This window comes from Falco cherrug, chromosome 8 (assembly GCF_023634085.1).
Source record: "Falco cherrug isolate bFalChe1 chromosome 8, bFalChe1.pri, whole genome shotgun sequence".
Classification (NCBI taxonomy): domain Eukaryota; kingdom Metazoa; phylum Chordata; class Aves; order Falconiformes; family Falconidae; genus Falco; species Falco cherrug.
In genome coordinates this window covers 1,691,314-1,709,621 of record NC_073704.1, presented here as the reverse complement: position 1 = coordinate 1,709,621, position 18,308 = coordinate 1,691,314, and the positions used below count along the sequence as shown (strand labels likewise).

The following is an 18,308-nucleotide window of genomic DNA, read 5'->3' as shown; positions in this document are numbered from 1 at the left end:
CAGCGGAAAATTCGGCGGCGGGCGCGAGCGAGCGTGAGCGGGCCGCGGGGGGGGCGGGGCGGCGGGCGCCTCTCGGGGGCGGGGCGCGGGGCGCGCATGCGCAGCCCGTGACCTTCCTCACGTGTGCGCGGCGGCCGGTCACTCGGCGGCGGGGAGCGGCGGCAGCATGGTGAGTGCCCGCGGGCCGGGCCGCCGTGAACGGGCTCGCCCCAGCTTCGGCGGGACGGGACGGGGACGGTGGGGAGGCGGGCGGGCAGTCAGGATGCCGGCCCTGGTTCGTCTCCGCCTACGGCCGCCCCGCGAGATGCCACCAGCCCCGCGGCGTTAGCGGGGGCCGCCCCGCGGGGTGCGCGGTGCCGCCGCAAGGTCACGCGGGCGGCGGGACCGGGGCAGCGTAGGGGCCGCCTGGGGCTTCCCGGCGGCCGCAGCCCCGTGGTGTGCCTCGCTCGCTGTGGCGGGAGCGGCGCGGCCCCGCGGCTGGCGGTGGGTGCCAGGCGGGGGCTCCCTGCGGCCCCGCCGTGCCCCTGGCTCCCGGCCGAGGCGCGCTGCTGCCCGGCCCCCGCTGGGCGCGGGGAAAGGGCCGTGACGGCGCCGGTGCCTGGCCGAACCAGCCGCCCCCGCCCTGGCGTGGCAGCGGAGGCCGCAGCCGCGGGAGCGCGCCTAGCGGCTCGTGCCCGGGGCGTTCCTGGCGAGGCCGCAGCCGCCCGCGGGAGCCGGCGCAGGTGGCGGCGCGGCCCGGGAGCGCAGGGCCCCTGGCGCTGGGCACCCGGGTAGCGTTTTGCTGCGTGACTGTAAAACACTCCGCGAATAAAACCGTCGCTGTTCCAAGAGGCCCTTAATCGTCATGGAAAGGCTGGCTCTGAATGAGTACGTCCAGTTCCTGTAATCAGCGGTTGTGCTCGCCGGGCTAGAGTGACTGAGGGCTGGGGATTGGCAGTCGGTGGAGGGGGCTGCCCTGGCTGGGGGATTGTCCCCAGCTGGAGCTCATCTTCCTGCGGCTGTGCTGTCAGCGGAGCCCCGCATCTGCTTGTCTTTAGCAATTTCTGATGCAATTAAAGGTAGCATATCTTTGCTATTATTAAAAATACATGCTCAGCAGTTGTCTCAAACTATGAATTTCTTTCAAAAGAGAAGTCTCTTTGGTTGTTGTTTTTGACTCTTTAATTGCAATTTCCTTGAAACGTTGCTCTCATTACAATGTACGATTGCTTCCACAGGCAGGAAAGGCATTCAGGAAATTTCTTCCCCTCTTTGATCGCGTTCTGGTTGAAAGATGTGCAGCTGAGGCGGTAACCAAAGGAGGCATCATGATTCCAGAAAAAGCGCAAGGGAAGGTGCTACAAGCGACAGTGGTAGCGGTTGGCTCGGGCGCCAGAGGAAAGGTAAATGCCCTGCAGCATTCCATTGGGGTTGGATTACTTACAGGGCAGTAGCTGGAGCATGCCACAGGGAGGGGATGGCTGCAGGTGTAACTAACTGTAGAGACCGCTCAGAAAAATGGATGATGGCGAAAGAGGAGGGAGAAACCTCGGGTTCGCCAGACTGGCTCTGCTGTTTTGGGGGAGATCTTGGTTCATTGGTTCTCAGCCAGAAACGTGAAGGCCTGGCAGCCGCCTTTGTTAAAACTATTACGTGCCTGACTTTCTGTGCCTTGTGAGCAGGGTGGAATCCCAGCATGTGGCAGTCACTGCCTTGTGCTGTGCAAAATACTGTCTGTAAGGATTAGGGCTTACTGGAAAGAAAATCAGGAATCAAAAGAAATAAGTGTTAAGTACTTTTTTGTTAATTTTGCATGTTGACTATGTACCTGGAATCATAAAAAAAATAACAGTTTTCACAAAAGTGCCAGCGGCTGTGGGATTTTTGGCATCAGAAGGGTTTTTTCCCCCACCACAGCAGTGTTCAGTTAGTAGTGGTATTGGAAAACAGGTTAAACTTCAACTTGGGTCTGCTGACTTGGGCTGTCTCTTTACCATAAGTTGCTCCATACATACCGTGCTGTTTCGCATCAGCATCTGATAGTTAAAGCTTTATATTGTGAAGTGGTGCTAATATTTGACTAACATGTTAATATTCTATTTGTAATGCAAAAATATAATTAAACTTTATCAGGTGTTGCCAAACAACTGATTTGCCAGCAACAGTGCCAAGTTGATCAGAATAACAGGTGGGAAGATGCTGCCAGCTGGCACCTGGGGAAGTTAGCCTTGGCTGCAGAACGTGGAAATGGGCTTGCTCCCTTCATTTCTCGTGGGGGTTTCATGGTCTTTCACTCAATTTCTCAGGTTTCTTGGGTGTATTTTTTCTTTATGTGAAGTCCTATTTGGTACATCAAGCAAAAACCTCATTGTTGTACGTACACTTGAAACTAAACAAAATGAATTATATTTAGAAAATCAGTGTAGTTCTACTGCCTAAATGTCGCAGGACTCCCATGCTTGAGAATTGGCTGCTGTGCTTCTCTCTTCCTAGTAAGCCTGTATGTTCTAGTTTCACTGCATGGTGAAAGTACAGAGTCATTGTGATTTCCTGGATGTTTTGTATGTGGGTGGATGATGGTAGTTTGGAGGAATTGCGTTACATCTGTCTATATTGTGGAAAACTAAGGATTTCTTTTTTCTTTCAGAATGGCGAGATTCAGCCCGTGAGCGTAAAAGTTGGTGAAAAGGTTTTGCTGCCGGAGTACGGTGGCACTAAGATTGTACTAGATGATAAGGTAGGTTTCCCAGCTCTGTGGGTGCAAACGAAGTGGGTTCCCACAGTGTCGTACTGCTGGTGCTAAATACTGTAGCTAGGTCATACTGTTAGCAGCACCCAGGAAACACAGCTGTTGGTATTCGGATGGGAGCAGCTGAATCCAGCCGGCTTCTGGCACCTGTAGTACTTGGTGCTTCCACCCCTGCTTAAAAGGAAGGAACCACGGTAACCTCTGGCCTGACCTGTGCTGGGCGGACAAAGCGGTTCCATAGGCCAAGCGTATGTTAAGAGGGAACCCACAAGGCGCTGCAGTTACTGGGGGTCTCCCTGCTTTTGACAGGGAGAGCCTGCAGAACTGTCTGGTAACAGTTCCTGCACTGCCTACTACTAAGAATAGTCATGTGGTAGCTTTCCCAAAGGGTGTCTTGGGACTTCTCAAGAAGTCAACATGTAGAGCTGGTCTTGGTTAGCTCACTTCTGACAGCGGGAGCCCTGACTTCAGAACAAGGCAGTATTTGCAAAACAACTGAAAAGAATAACTGATACGACAGGTAGTGATGTATGGCTTTTTTCTTTCTTTTGCAGGACTACTACTTGTTTAGAGATGGTGACATTCTTGGGAAATACGTGGACTAAACCTGTTGCAGTATCAGTCATCCATTCCACTAAAATGCTGAAAATTTTCTTTCATCATGTAAATAATGTCTTTTATTTTATAATAAGCAGGCATTGAGTCTCTGAAATAACTGGTGATCTCACTGTAATGATGGAACGCAAATAAAAATATGTACAGTCAGAAAACAATTGCTCTTGCTTCAGTTCCATTGAACAGTGAAATTCAGATGACCACCACCCAGCCTTAATTATTCCAAACAACACACCATTTTATATCCTTATCTCTGTACTGAGGTTGTAAAGGTCTTTACAATAAACTTCTAAAACTATTCCGCCTCCGTCTCAGTTTCTGCTATTGCTCAGTGAAACTGAGTCTCAATTGTGCCATGAACTAACCTCTCTGAAATGATGCAGTTGCGGTAATAATTTTCCCTGAACTTGTATTAAGCTGGAAGATGAGTTTAAAATGGTAATCACTCAGATGCAGGGATGAGCGGGACCGTCGGCTAGCTCCCTTGCACTCTGGACTTTTAAGGTAACACAATGGGGTTTTTTAACTTCTGCCTTGGCAGAACACTAACAAACAGCCTGTCCCACAGCAGTCTAAAAGGAGCTTGGTACTTGCCATACCCGTGTGAGAACAAAATTGTCCAGTTCACAGATGAAGCAGATGACAATTAACTTGTTCTGATATATCCCTCACTGGATTTTGCCAAAACAAGTAACTTCCACACCAGCAGTTAGTTGGGCAGAACTGGGGCTGATGCTGATCTTAAAGCAAATTTCTTTACTGGTTACTACGCTATCTTAGGGCAGATCTCCAGCTGCACCATAACTCAGTAGAGAGCAGATTTGATAAATTTTACTTCCTTTATCATTAATGCAACGTTCTTAAATGGCAAGATACTCACTTGGGTGATGCTGAAGCGACCAAATTTGCCCATTTCCAACCACCCCTATCTTGCCTTGGAAAAGGGTTCGAGGTGGTTCACACCACGGGTACACAAAACTGCCCTTTATAGACTGCGCCTAGCGCTGTCGGAGTTGGTATGCATGCGTTGATCTGGTGCAGTCTGAGAACATAAGCTGCCTCAAAATGTTTTGATGTAGTCTTAGGTGAAACGAACCTGTATGTACTTGCTGCTAATGAAACTTTTAATGGCAGTCGTTAAATGGTACTTCTTTCTCATTCCATTCAAGCTGTTACAAAATCAATGTTGCTAGATCCACTGTAAGTCTTATGCTGGAGATAACAAAAAAAGTCTACTGGAAAACATTTTTTAGAACTCCAGTAGCTGCAGTGGGGGGACATCAGCTCTGAGGTACTGTGAAACACACTGCTTTCTGCCAGGGCACTGCTGGGTCCCTCCCCACAGCAGCTGAACTTCAGCACAGAGGTGCTACCTAGATGCCAGTTGCCACCCAGCTACTCCGCCGGGAGCTGCATTCTGCAGTCTTGGCTGTAAGGTCTGCTCCCCGAGGCTGCGGGGCGTGCTGCTCACCGCCCGCTCACCGCCCGCCTGCTTTGGAGCTGTAGGCAAAGCTGGCAAAAGTCACCGCCGTGCAGGTGCTTTAAAGTCCCACCGAACCATGTGCCAAATTAAAAAAAAAAAAAAAAGTTTTTACTAGAAAAGGCCTACTTCATGAAATCTGCCCTAGCGCAGTTTTACCTTGGTAGTTACAGCAGTGCACTTCGTGGCTGAAACTTAAGGTTACCACCTTACGAGTATCTTGAAAGACAATAGATTGTGTAATGAAACACAAACTCGCTGAGAAGCATTATCTCCCGCTAGAGCAAGGACCCTGTGCCTTCCCTGATAAGGTAGCTATTCTGGGGCAGGCACATACCAAAGGAAGGTATTTAACATATCTACAAACTACTCGTGGGAACTAGACCCCATCTCAGTGAGAAATGGATGCAGTAGGAGTCGACTCCCAACAGAGAAATGCTTGGGCCTAACGTGTCAGCATTTCCTTCACGATGTCTTTTAGAGGCATCAGTTACATCGGGTCCCCACTTCACAAAGAATTTCAGGACGTTTGCAGTTCTTGGTTATGAGGAGCCGCTACAGTCGGCGGGGTGCGATCTGAGGGCGGGTGACCCAGGGGCAGCAGGTACCCCCTCATACCTGCACAACTTGCCTTCAGCCCCAGGCGCCGCGCTCCTCGGCCGAGGCAGCAGGGCTGTGCCAGTCTGCTCCCCACCAGCACTGCCACAAACACGTGCCGCACAAGCCTGCTCCCCGCAACTCAGCCTTCATCCCATGTTCTCAGCCCCAGCAGATTTTCAGCAGCTTGATATCATATTTAATTATTTAATAAAATATTTAGCACGGCTTTATCGACTAGTGTTTACATAACTGATTAGAAACGAAAGTTACATTTTCCTAAGAACTTTCATGGAAGTAAGTTATTTACGGATATGGAGAAAAAATGCCCACATTCCTAGCCCTAATCAAATGAAGGACATGCTTGAACATCTGCCTGCTGGATCGATTGCATTTTTTTCTTGCACCATGAGGCTATCGCTGCAAGCAAGGACAAGATAACTCTTACATAGCCAAGGCGATCCATCTGCTGTGGCTGTTCCTTAGCCCACGGTAGCATGCCAAATTCCATACCCCTCAGGTTCTATAGAGAAGGACTGAATCAATCACAAATGCTCTTTCTTTGCTGTGTCATTCCTATAGGAATTTAGATTTCTTTATTCCACGGTTTTCTTGACTATTCCAAAGCTTCAACTTTGGCAAAAATGTTACATATTGCCCTCCCTGCTTTTTTGGGCGGGGGGAGATACAGTCCTTCCCAGCCTTTCCTCAGGCTGTCTGAATCATGAGGAAACAAGATGAACTCCACGTAATTTTGCTACTTTCCTTTCTTAACATTTCAGAACAGCGTCCGCTAGCAGCAGCTATACTGCTTTCAGAAAACCTTTATTGTCCTGGTTATGTCATCCTGCTGTAGCAAGAAAAGGATGAAGCTTTTTACACACTAGTAGAGAAGAAAGGAAGGCCAGGCCCCACACAGCACAAGAACAGTCAGTAAGATTTTGGCCAAATACTCCATTTTTCACTCTTGAAAGCCATAAGACAATGAGGACCAGGTGAAAACCAAAAAATGAAATTACTGTTGATCAGATTTTGTTTAAAAACAACTCAATATCCAAGAAAACAAAAAAAATGAGTGGCTTCTGAGAATACAGGGTTAATTATCAGGGGCAACAGGAGAGTCTACAGAAACACTGCAGATTTCTTTCCTTTTTCTGCAAATCCATGAGGCAGTTGCAGACTGAACTAACATAGCTCTCTCCGAGAGGTATTTCTTCACAGCCAGATTTATTTTCATTTGAGAAGCAAGATGTCCATGAAACAAAAGTCAGGGACAAATGTAAGTATCAAATCCCTGACTCTTCTGTGCCTTAGATACCAGCTAAACCTTGAATATGATGATAAAAAAAGAAAAAACAACAAACCCCAAACAAGCTGCTGAATTTTCAAGGACTTAAACAGCTACAATTTCTTTTACCTTGGGACTGGCTAGTTACAGTATCAATCTCATAAAAAACTAATGTTGGATTACAGCTGATCTAATGAAGTACTAGGAGATTTGTACCCTTCATTCTAATGCACCATTTTTGCCCAGTGTTATTAACCTTTTCAGGGTTTCTTACGCAAACTGCCAAGAAGTGCTGAGTTTTGCCACATGACTCGAATAGCTAACATCTCTGGGGCAGGAATGCTGACCGGGAGTAAAAAAGTAACTAATGCAAACTGAACTCAGGTGCCTGAAGTTAGGAATGCCACCCCTGTGTTACAGCCTAACGAGAACAGAGCTGCCTCTGTCAATATAAACTGCTGGTTAGCTGGGTGTGTGTGCTGGGGCAGATGATGACCCTGTTACTCACACTTTGTCCAGCTTTCAGCTCTAACCTGGCTCCAGAACAAGGCAGGATCCTGGTCATAGCACTGGCCAGGCAAAATAAGTATTCAAAATGCACTTTGCCTTTGGATGGGAAAACCCGATTAGAGACTTTTCAATGTTTTTGATCCGGAAATGTTTCAGGTACTCTAAACTCATTGGGTAGATGGAAGAGGTTTTAATATGGAGAAGCGCATGGTATTGTCTTGAGTGACAATTGAAATGAACTGAGTCAGGGGCAGGGACACCACACGTAGCATTCACTCTGTAATGCAGTGGGGGTAGGGGCAGCATCAGGTACCAGCTGTCTCCACTTCTCAGGAAACAACACACAACTGCAGCCATTTATTGATTGACTGTATACAAGGAGGCATCTTGGCTCTGCCTTGTTGCTCTATCGTTCTTGCTTACAGACCGAAGCAATTCACCCTTACTCTGTACTCCTTGTGACCATCTAGTGCTTGGAAACAGGGCAGCTCCCAAATAATTTTCTTCTTCCTAATCCTACAGAAATAACATGAGCCACTCCAGTCTTCCAAAATGTCTACTTGCTTGTAACAGGGACCTATTTACCAGCCAGCTATAAGCTAAAGGTGCCTTTTTAATGTTTTCTTGCCAAATACAGCCAACACATGTAACACCCAACTTGGTAAACCTTAAAACCCAAGTGAACTGTTTTCCATTAGCAGAGCAGTCCATGACCTCTGTGCAAGCCTGTCTGTCCTGCCCCCGAGGACCTAGAAAGGCTTCATGTCGACTTTGAAGCATTTTGCCCCGAGTCACTGTTGTTTGGGGTTTTTTATTCATCATTCTCAGCAGTAACAACTATGTATCATTAATATAGGACTTCAAATATTTGTTTAAAATCACACCCTTATGGTTTATACCATACAAAAGAATTGTTTTGTACAGAATAGCGTATTGTACAAAATATTGACTGGGTTGCATTGTACAGAGACTGGCACAGAGCGAGGACTGACCGTGGAGGAGAGCACACGCAGCCAGGTGCTGACAGAGGGGCACCGATGGAGCGGGGTGCAGTCTGAAGCATGTATTTTCCTCAGCAGCCAGCCAGCCAGCCAGCTCCTTCTCTGGAGGCTTCACCTCACAAACCCAGCCACCACGCACTGCTCCAGCCCCGGCGCCATGACACCGCCCGCACCGTGCAGCTCACGCATCCCGGCGGGGACCGAGCAACCTGGGCAAACGGCCACCATGAAAGCCGTCCCCGCCTGCCGGGGGCACCTGTGGGTGCTGTCCCTCGAGGCTCGCAGGGAAGCCCTGGAAGCAGCTCGGGGGGAGCTGGGCCACAGAGAGGCGGCTGCCCTAGAGAGGGGGACGGAGGGAGGCAGCTGCCTCAGAGGGGGAGAGCGGGAAGGAGGCGGCCGCCCCACAGCGGCCGCACGGGCAGGGTTTCCCGCGCACCCCCGCGGCCAGAAGAAGGACCAGCACGTGCCGGGGCGAGGGGCGGGGCCGGGGTCAGGGGGCCGCCTCGTGCCGGGGCGGGGCGGGAAGGCCCCGTCCGCCAGTGCCGCCGGCTGCTCTCGCGAGAGGCGCCGCCGCGGCCGCCCCGCCCCCCGCTCCGGCCCCGCCCGGCGCTGCCGCATCCGGGTCCTGGCGCCGCTGTCACTATGGTCATGGCGGAGGGGACGGCAGTGCTGAGGCGGAACAGGCCGGGCACCAAGGCCCAGGTGAGGCGGCGAGGCGCCGCGGGCCGTGGCCGGCTGTGGTGGGGGGACGGGCAGCGCCGCCGCCCAGGCTCCGGGCCCGGGTGCCCGTCTGGGTCTCCCCGCGGGCCTGGCCGGGCCTGGCGGGGCCCAGCGCTGCCCGGCGGCGGCGGGCCGGGCCCGGCGGGGTACGGCTTTGTTCCCCGGGGCGGGGCGAGGCCGGGCCCGGCCGCCCGCTCTCCCCGCGGGGCGCTGAGGGGCCCGGCCGGGACGCGGGGGCGGAGGGGCCGAGGGCAGCCGGGCCTGGCCGCCGGCGGGGCCGCCGCTCGCGGCCTGTCGCTGGGGTCGCGGCTGTGATGGCCGGGGAGGGGCGGGCGGGGCCGCACGGGCGGGCCCCGGCTGGGGGCTCGGCAGCGGCAGCCCCCGGTCTGCACGGGGAGGCAGTGCCGGGCCCCGCCGCCTCGCCGGGGGCCCGGTGCCTCGGGGGACCCCGGGGGACGGCCGTCTGCGAGCGGTCGTGCGGGCCGGGCTCCCCTGCGGGGCACGGCGCTGCTCCCCTGGCCGCGCACGGGGCGAGGGTCCCGCACAGCCCCGGCTCCTTCTGTCGCGGAGGATGTGTGAAGGAAATAGAACGCTGTCCGCCTCTGACATAGTTGGGGTATTCTGAAAAACTGCAAGTTGGACACACACCTAGATGTAGTTAAATTATAAAGTTTATCTAGGCTGAAGCCTTTCGCAATCATACCATTTCTCTCGTGGCTGTATTTAACTTTTAATTTTGGATGACACTGGTATAGCTACCCAGTATGTGAATACAATTACTTAATGATACCTCAGCACTGGATGTGCACTCTGGATACTTTCTGAGCGATGACTGTGTTCTCCCAAGAACAGATTGCAAAGCTGCGCAGCTGGAATGTGTTCATTGAGTCATTGCCTCTACTAGGATGGCTGTGGGAGGCTGGTGCGCAGCACTGCCGGATAATAAGAGGGAGTAGCACCGAGTTCTAGGTGTGAAAAATGCAGAGTAAGAAAACGCGTGTGTCTGGGACCATTGTAATTGCAGCAGATGCAAACTGCTGCAGAACGCTGAAGTACAGCTGGATCTGAGGTGAAGCTTCAGGAGGGTGTTAGCGTTAACAGTATTGAACACCGTGGGTTAGCAGAGCCACCAGCCACCCAGTTATGAGAGGGAACGTAGCGCCAAGTCAGGCCAACACTGCCTAGCTTGTCTCAGTTTAGAGAAGACTTTTCCAGTGGTGCGTATACACCTACTGGGATATACTGGGATTTTTGGCTTTGTAACTGTTGCATAATACTACACTCTACAGACCTCTTTTCTTCCCCATTCTTACATGGTCTAACATGTGAAATGGGCACTGTATGCAAATACTTCATTTAAAACCCACAGGCTACATAGGTGTTACAGCAAGATGTAGGGAAGAGACGTTTATTGTGTAGTCACACAGAACTTTTAAGATAGGATTGTAACATTAGGCACGTCAGTCCCGTTTCACCCTGCTCTTGCCAAGATTGTGTGCTGCTTCTGTTAAGATGTAGCTTCCTGGAATTGTATAAACCACATCTATTTTCCTGTGTGTTCAAGCTTATTGTAGACTGCTCGCTTTTCTTCCTCCCCCTCTATTTTTGTTAAATTGGTTTTAAACTTTATTTAACAGGATTTCTACAATTGGCCTGATGAATCCTTTGAAGAAATGGATAGTACGCTGGCTGTTCAGCAGGTATTCTTCCTTATGTGAAATCCTGTTAATAAGTTCAGTTTCTCAGTTATGTATTGTGGTGAAAAAACGGGCAACACAACATGCTATTGATCTGCTCAGAATGTTGCTGCACAGGAGTACATTTCATAAGCACATAATTATTAATTGTGTATGCAGAAATAGCTAGAATTCCCATGTCTGGTTTAAGCAAATTAGATTTAAGAAAATGGTGGGGGTTCCTGTTGGGGTTCTTTTGTTTGGAGATGGATGTTGTACAAAAGCTGTAAAATTTACCTATTCTTTCACCTTTTCTATTTAAGGAAAGGCTTTTTGCAGATCTGGCACTTTTTATACCATTTTTTTTTTTACCCTGCCCATCTACTCTAACGTTTTAGTCTGTCAATAACTTCTTAAGTAAAGAGAAAAAGTAAGTCCCTCAAAGATCTCATGTCCTAAATATACTCTTACAATAATTAACAAGAAGATCTAGATTTAACTTCTTCCCCCTCTCCTAGTACATTCAGCAAAACATAAGGGCAGACTGTTCCAACATCGATAAGATCCTTGAACCTCCTGAAGGCCAGGATGAAGGTGTATGGAAGTACGAACATTTAAGGTAAGAATCCATGTTTTGTCAGCGTAGTGTCCTGATTCTATGTGTTGTTCATCGACAGTGGTAGTGAGTCTTCTGAATATGACAGATCAGAAGTAACTTAAATAGAACTTGATATTTCTACTATTGAATATTTTTATACTTAGGTATTCATTATTTTCAGAATTCCTTGCTCTTTCTAAAGCATTATGATACACTCTGATCTAGTGTTCTGGATGTTTTTTAAGAAAATGTACCTCACTTCAAAAGCTGTACTAGCATGCTTTGAATATGAAAATATGGTCGTGAGTTTCCATAGCACTTTCTCCTAGTATCATCAGTTCTTCCTCTCTGTTAATTGGGAATGTGATTCCCAGATACTCCCAGTGCTTTTTCTGAAACTTGCAAGAAAGTAGGCTTTAGCTGGGAAAGCAAGAGTACCTGTGTCTTGCAGTTCCTTTTCTGGTTGCAAGGAAACTCAAACCTTTTTTCTCCTTCTCCGTTTGTTTTATGTGGTAAAATAAATACATTTTGGCTAGGCAGTTTGTGCCTGAAAGTCTCCTTCAGTTGTAGTGTAGCTTTACACCCTGTTAATACATATGTAGTAATCCTTTTTTCCTGGTATTACTTTAGTATCCTTGTGTCCTGATTATTGGGGTTTTTTTTTTCCTTTTAAGGTGTCTTCTAACTTTATCAAATACACTTTCAGGAATAAGAATGGTTCTAAGTTACTCCTAGATTTATATAGCTTGACTTCTTGCCTCATGTTTTCTTTTTCTCTCCTCTGGCCTGGAATAGTTCAAGTAAGACATAGGGTGTCCTCAGAAAAGGAAGAAGTGTATACCTACAGTTACAAAGGACACATTTTAAGAATTTCCCCTGTCCTTTCACACACCGAAAATCGCTGTAGATTCACTGAAATGACTTGTCACTAAATACTTGTCATTTTTTGGAAAAATTATTCAGATTTTCTTACAGGACAGAGGGGTGAATTCTCCTAAGTTAAAGAATGCACTTTCAGGTATATTCTGGTGAAAGCAGTATTTCTAGAAGCCCCATTCTGTTAATGATCTGTGGTGGGACTTCAGCCACTCAGTTGATCTGGAGGAATTGTATCTTGGAAGGATGGAATGATCCAGCTGTATGAATTTAAAACTTGATTTATTTTTTTTTTAATCTTTATTTGTGAACTAGCACTTTCTTCCATAACAAATTCAGTGTCTTAAATGCTTCCACAAAATTATTTGTTAAGCTCAGCCTCTACTGTCAGGTAAGAATTAATTCATAATTGTTTTGCCGAGTAGGAAAAAACATGCTCGTGTGAATTCTGTTTCTCTCAATTTGTAGCCCTTTTATAGCGTGTTAATTCCTAGCCTGTTGCCTTTTCACATGTGACATCAGCTGAAAATTATTCGATGGCATTCTTTGAAGTACAATTTGTTTCATGTTCTGATGTATTTTTTCCACTTTACAAGAATAATTTCCAAAAACATTAAGAGATCTGTGAAGAAGATTAGAATGTATGACGTTGTTCATTAGATGTTTCCACTGGGAAAACAAAATGTTGATTTTGATGCTGCTGTTGAAAATTTTTCAGACAATTCTGCCTTGAGCTCAATGGACTAGCTGTCAAGCTTCAGGTAATTATTTTCTTGATATTTTTATATTGTATCAAGGAGGGGGCTTTTGTATTGTAAGATGCAAACTTTACGGAGCTTTCCTCTAAATTTATACACATAGACTTAAGCAGTGGTTTGCAGTAAGAGCTTTCTAGGGTTTTAAAGACTTCTGGCAAATAAACTTTTTTGGTGGGGGACATGGCAAGAAAGTGCTTTGAAAAGCTCAGCTCATTTTTGCTGTTGGGTGGTTTTCATAACTGAACAATTGTTTTAACAGAGTGAATGCCACCCAGACACATGTACTCAGATGACAGCAACCGAACAATGGATTTTTCTTTGTGCCGCTCATAAAACTCCCAAAGAGGTACGGATGCATTTTGGAAAACTGACCCCACTGATGGAGGATTTTCTTTCACAGTTTGTATGTGCATGGGGAGACCACTAGATCTGGCGGCTTACTCAAACTGAGCGCTTACGTGGGTTAGGAGTGTCACTTGAGGTTTCCTTCTTTCCTGTTCTGTAGTAGTTTGCAGAAGAATGGGATGAGGTATGAAGGAACTGCTTCTTACCGCACTGTTAGAGACTTCGCACATTCCCCTCTCTTTCTCTCTTAATTTGTGTTGAGACAGCCTGAAACTCAATGGAAAAAGGTCTTTGTTTAATTGAAAGAAGAGTGCATGCTGAGAATAGGCTGTCCTTTTCAAACTCTGGCCTTGATCCATAGCACTAGGCGTGTAAGCCTGACAGTCTGAAGGCGCCTGCATGTGCGCACTCTTAGGGCAGTTACTCCTAAAAGGCAGCGGAGTCATAAAAGTACTTTACGTTGAGCAGGTTATCAGCATGGCCGTAGCTTGTCTCTCTGAGCGTCCAATTACTTCAAACTTTGTTCAGATCTCCTGTTGAACCACTTGATAATACTTTTTTTTTTTTATTGCCGTCAGAAGGTCTTTCTCTGTTGCTATTGGTTATGGCAGTAGTGCAGTCTGTCATATTTTTGTATTTCACCTTCTAGAAAAAGGTATTGGTTCTCCTTAACCCTGCTTTTTTTGTCCTGTAAGGTTTTCTGTAAGCTTTTTTTTTTTTTTTTTTTTCCAAATTTCTGAGATGCCTTGATTTACCTCTGCAGGCCAACTTTTTTTCCCACTCCCTCCTTTAACCCTCATCCCCACTCGGTATCTTGGCATGTAGTAAGTCTATTTACCCAGCTAACCGGAGAATTGCAGGCTGCTTTTCATCTCTGAGCACACATCATTCAGCTGCTGTTTTCCACGTCGATAATAGCTATCTGCCAGATAGGGGGTGATGCAACCTTGGACTGCTGATAAAAACGTACAACTGAGAAGTCATCTTCCTGAAACTGGGGAATGGAAAAGGGACAGACGCTCCTGTTCTCTCAGTCCGTCTTGGCTCACCCTTACTTTTTTCCTTCTCCTCTCTCTGTACTTGATCCTAGAGCCAGGACTTAGCTTGCCATACATTTAGCTATGCTAATGATTCTGGTTTTCTTTGCCAAGGTAAAAAAAACACTGATATGCTCAGGTTTGGGGCTTTTTTTTTGTTTTGGTTACATTTTTTTTGATAATGTGTTACCAGTTTAGGCTGTGAAAGAAAATGTCTGGTGACTGGACTGTGTGGGAAACAAATGAACGATGAGGTAGTGATTGTCTTTCAGTGTACTTGCAGTATGTATGCTTGTAATACAGCTTTACTTAAGGAGATGATGCATAGAATTCACTACTCATGCATAATCACATTTCCATAGTAACTTTTTTCTTGAAACAATTTACATGGGTTGTGAAACAGGGAAAAGAAACGGCTCACTTAAGGAGGAAACGTAGTTAGACCTTCAGAGAAGCTATGTGAAACTTCTGGGAATAAAAATGATCAGTGAGGTTAAAAGCACCAGGAAACATAATTAAAATGTTTCTCTTGAAACAAGTTTTATGACTATGTTTATGTATGCATGCACTCGTAACGTGTGCTAACTGTCTTATTTTTGTAGTGTCCTGCTATAGACTACACCAGACACACACTTGATGGAGCTGCATGTCTTCTGAATAGCAATAAATATTTCCCTAGCAGGTAAAAACGCATTCACTTGGGAGGAGGGAATAAGTGGCACCTAAACACTTACAAAGCACACTAAAAGGCATAAATGCGTTTTTCATGGACTGCGGCTGAAAATACCAGCAATCCCGCATGTGTCACTTGTTGGTAGACCTACTGTCACTTCTAAGCTAAGGAAGAATTCCTACCTGTTCGAATAGTTTGCCATTTACTGGAGCTGACGGGTGCTTTTTAGGTGGAAACTGTTTTACTAATATCTGTGTGTGTTATGGGGCTTCCGTTGGAGTAGTATCAACCTAAATAACAGATTGGCTTTCAGAGGGATGCAGTGACTCGAAGGACTTAAACCAGTATGGCACCGAAAGCCTCCAGAAGCCAACACCAGTCTACTGTGGGACATCAGTGACCACAGAAGACTGAGTGTACTTAATGGGCAGCCCACATATTGGGTTACGGAAACCTGTTTTTGATTGGAGAAGTCAAAATTGTGCTTCTCTAGGAAGCCAGTGTTGGCGAGGAGGTACAACTGGAAGTCTTTCTCCCTTTGCCCGTCAATGCTAGAAACCAGAAATCCAGCCATTACCAGAATAACTGATGATGTTTAACTACAGGCACAATTTTTTTTGCAGCCAGAGTACGACTGTAAAATGTGGAGTGTGCACCAACGTTTTTATTTTCCTTCCAAAAATAAGCAAATGCAGACATAGGTATCCGCAACACTTAAGTCTAAATTTTGTGTGCAGTTATATAATGTAAAAATGAGAATTCATACCAGCATGTATCTCAGTAGTCATTCCAGTAGACCTGTTTTGTAACCTTCCTCCTGGTGCTTACAGGGTTAGCATAAAGGAATCCTCTGTAGCCAAATTAGGATCCGTGTGCCGAAGGATTTACAGAATATTTTCACACGCTTACTTTCATCACCGGCAGATATTTGATGAATACGAAGTAAGTAGTTTCAAATTACATCTTGAAAGAAGGGCGTTTACGGACGTTATAGCTGTGACACAGTCGTATTACACGTTTTCTTTTAGTCCTGCCAGAAGATCCGCATTCAAACAAAAGTATTGATTATAGTAATTAGTTTTATAATAACTGAAATGCTGTGGTGCATTACTTATACATATATGTAAATGAAAATTATTATATAAAGTTTACCCAGCTAAGGTTTCCCTTCTATTTGGATAAAAGGCCAGAATTTGAGAGATCTTGTGCAGACAGCTCAAATTCGTCTTGTTCTACAGATTCCTGAATGCATTCATGCGCTTGGTGCAGTTTGTACAGCTTACACATATGATTTCCTGTTTGCATGTGTTACACAACAGCTAAGGAATTATAACAGTAAAGCCACAAACAGAGAGAGTAACTGGTGGCAGCTTGTGTGCCTCCAGTAACTTCCAACTTTTTTTTAATGGAAAAGTAGAAAGTACTAGATTGAAAGGAGACAGGGGCTAGAGCTGGATGTAAGCGGAAGCCTTTGCCGATTCCCAGTGAAGGCTGCTGGAACAGCTGCGGGATGGCTGTGCCCCGTGCTGCTGGGGGTGGTGTGTGTAGGAGGAGGTTCACACACCTTAAACCTGTCTTTGGGAGGGTGGATCAGGACTGCACTGCTACTTGAACATACTCTTGTCTAAGTGCTGCTGAATTGAGCTGTGACTTAAGCCTGAAAGTCAGCAGGGTTTTTTGTTAATTACAGTAAACTATTAGCAAGCAGTAACGATATAAAGGTAGTAATATAAATTTACTATTTAAGTGTTACTACTTCTAAGGCTTGTAAATCTAAGGAGGCAATTACATAAAAGCAGGTGGTTTTTTAGTGTGTTCTCCTCAATTGTCTGAAATATTCCTTCTGCATATATTATTTTTTCCCCTTTTTTCATCTCCAGAATGAAACTTTCTTGTGTCACCGGTTCACTAAGTTTGTGATGAAGTATAATCTGATGTCCAAGGATAACCTGATTGTACCAATTTTGGAGGAAGAAGTGCAAAATTCAGTGTCAGGGGAGAGCGAGGCATGATGGGAATGGCAGTACAGAAGTCTGTACTGAATCTAAACATTAATTATGTACTGTATATACCATTTTAGACACTTCAATCACGTATCCTCATAGCTTTGTTTAGTATACTTTTTGTATGCTGTGTGCATTGCCTTTTAATATGGGAAATACTTTTAAGTTATTCATGAGCTGTATATTCATCAATGTGGCACTCATGGTTTTTAAATAAAAGTAGTAGTATCTGTTTATAATGCCTGTTAATAAAAGAATTTACAGTTCTCTAAAATTGCTGCTAAACAATCATTGAATCACAATCCTGAAGAGGTGTCTGATTGGGTGGGGAAAAAAGTGAGATTAAGATTGCACAGCAAGCCATTTTTTAATGCAGTAGCTATATTAAGTCTTAGTTCAAAGATTATCACCTTAAATATATAATTCTTCAGGAATCTTCTTGCAGTGTAGCTTATTCCTAATTTAGCTTTTATTTTTTTAAGATGGCTTTGAAGATTTACTTTTGGATGTGCACATTCCTGTATGCGTATATCCAAACACTAATAGGATCTATAGTATTAGTAATACCGAAAGGACAATTTCAGTATGCTATTGGACATATATATTCTTGATATACATCTAACATACTTTCTGGACTTTTTTTTTTTTTTTTGTTAACAGTGGAGGTTTGTGTACAGCAGGGGCCAGGTTCTGCACTGTCTTCTGCTGTTCTCCAGTCTGCAACTTCTCTAAACAACAACTGTGGCAGAAAAGTCAATGGCTTATACCTGTGCATATTTATAGCAACTGCTTACAGATTATACCTCATAAATATTCATGTTACACTACATAACACACTAGCATGGTCTTTGCTTGTATTCATAGTAACAGCCTTCTGAGTACCTGAAATTGCAAGAGTTAACTGTTTTCAGCATACCTTCATTTGTTTTTCCTGGTCCACCTGAATTACATTCTTTGACAGATGTGGATTCATGCTTCTGTTCCCTATCAAATGTTTAGGTCAAGTTGTGTTTGCAGATTTGCAATAACTGACAATTTCCATGAGTGCTGCTTAATTGTGTTATGTCTGGAATGATAGAATTAAATGTTTTGGAGATTAATATAGCAGACGTACAGCTAAGCATACATGAATGCAGGGTCTGAAAGCACTAGCAGGGTTCTTATGCTAAATGACTTTTGCCTAGCTGTTTGAGAATTAGCTGGTTGTTTCTCTCCGAGGTTGCCAGGGGCCCTCTTTATTTCTTTAAGCAGGTCAGAATGGGCTAACTCAGCTGCTTTTGGTAATCTACACTTTGTTTTCTGTTATACTTACTTGGAAAGAAGGAGGGAGTCCACCTATTTTTAATAAGTCTTTTGTCATAATATACTGAACATGCCTTAAATTCTATTTTTCTTTATACGAA

The 18,308-nt window shown here is 45.7% G+C and overlaps 1 protein-coding gene and 1 long non-coding RNA gene across 4 annotated transcripts; one reads left to right on the top strand and one right to left on the bottom strand.

Moving 5' to 3' along the window:
• Positions 1-12: 12 nt before the first annotated feature.
• Positions 13-17,179, top strand: LOC102046771 (MOB-like protein phocein). Of its 3 annotated transcripts, XM_055718964.1 has the most exons (9): positions 13-169; positions 1,218-1,382; positions 10,577-10,639; positions 11,134-11,234; positions 12,808-12,850; positions 13,107-13,193; positions 14,832-14,911; positions 15,733-15,844; positions 16,783-17,179. In XM_055718964.1, exons 1-9 carry the CDS (start codon positions 167-169, stop codon positions 16,912-16,914), a joined length of 786 nt encoding a protein of 261 aa, XP_055574939.1. In that variant the 5' UTR covers positions 13-166; the 3' UTR covers positions 16,915-17,179. The 3 variants fall into 3 exon arrangements, with proteins under 3 accessions (XP_055574939.1, XP_055574938.1, XP_055574937.1); XM_055718962.1 differs by lacking the exons at positions 13-169; positions 1,218-1,382 and adding an exon at positions 8,779-8,921; XM_055718963.1 differs by lacking the exons at positions 10,577-10,639; positions 11,134-11,234; positions 12,808-12,850; ... (2 more) ...; positions 15,733-15,844; positions 16,783-17,179 and adding exons at positions 2,627-2,716; positions 3,283-3,641 and having other exon boundaries at positions 33-169.
• On the bottom strand, positions 15,547-16,555 carry LOC129736660 (uncharacterized). Its single transcript, XR_008733601.1, has 2 exons — positions 16,467-16,555; positions 15,547-15,932 (listed from the first exon to the last, which is right to left on the bottom strand). It is a non-coding gene; the product is annotated as an uncharacterized LOC129736660 (long non-coding RNA).
• Positions 17,180-18,308: the final 1,129 nt, after the last annotated feature.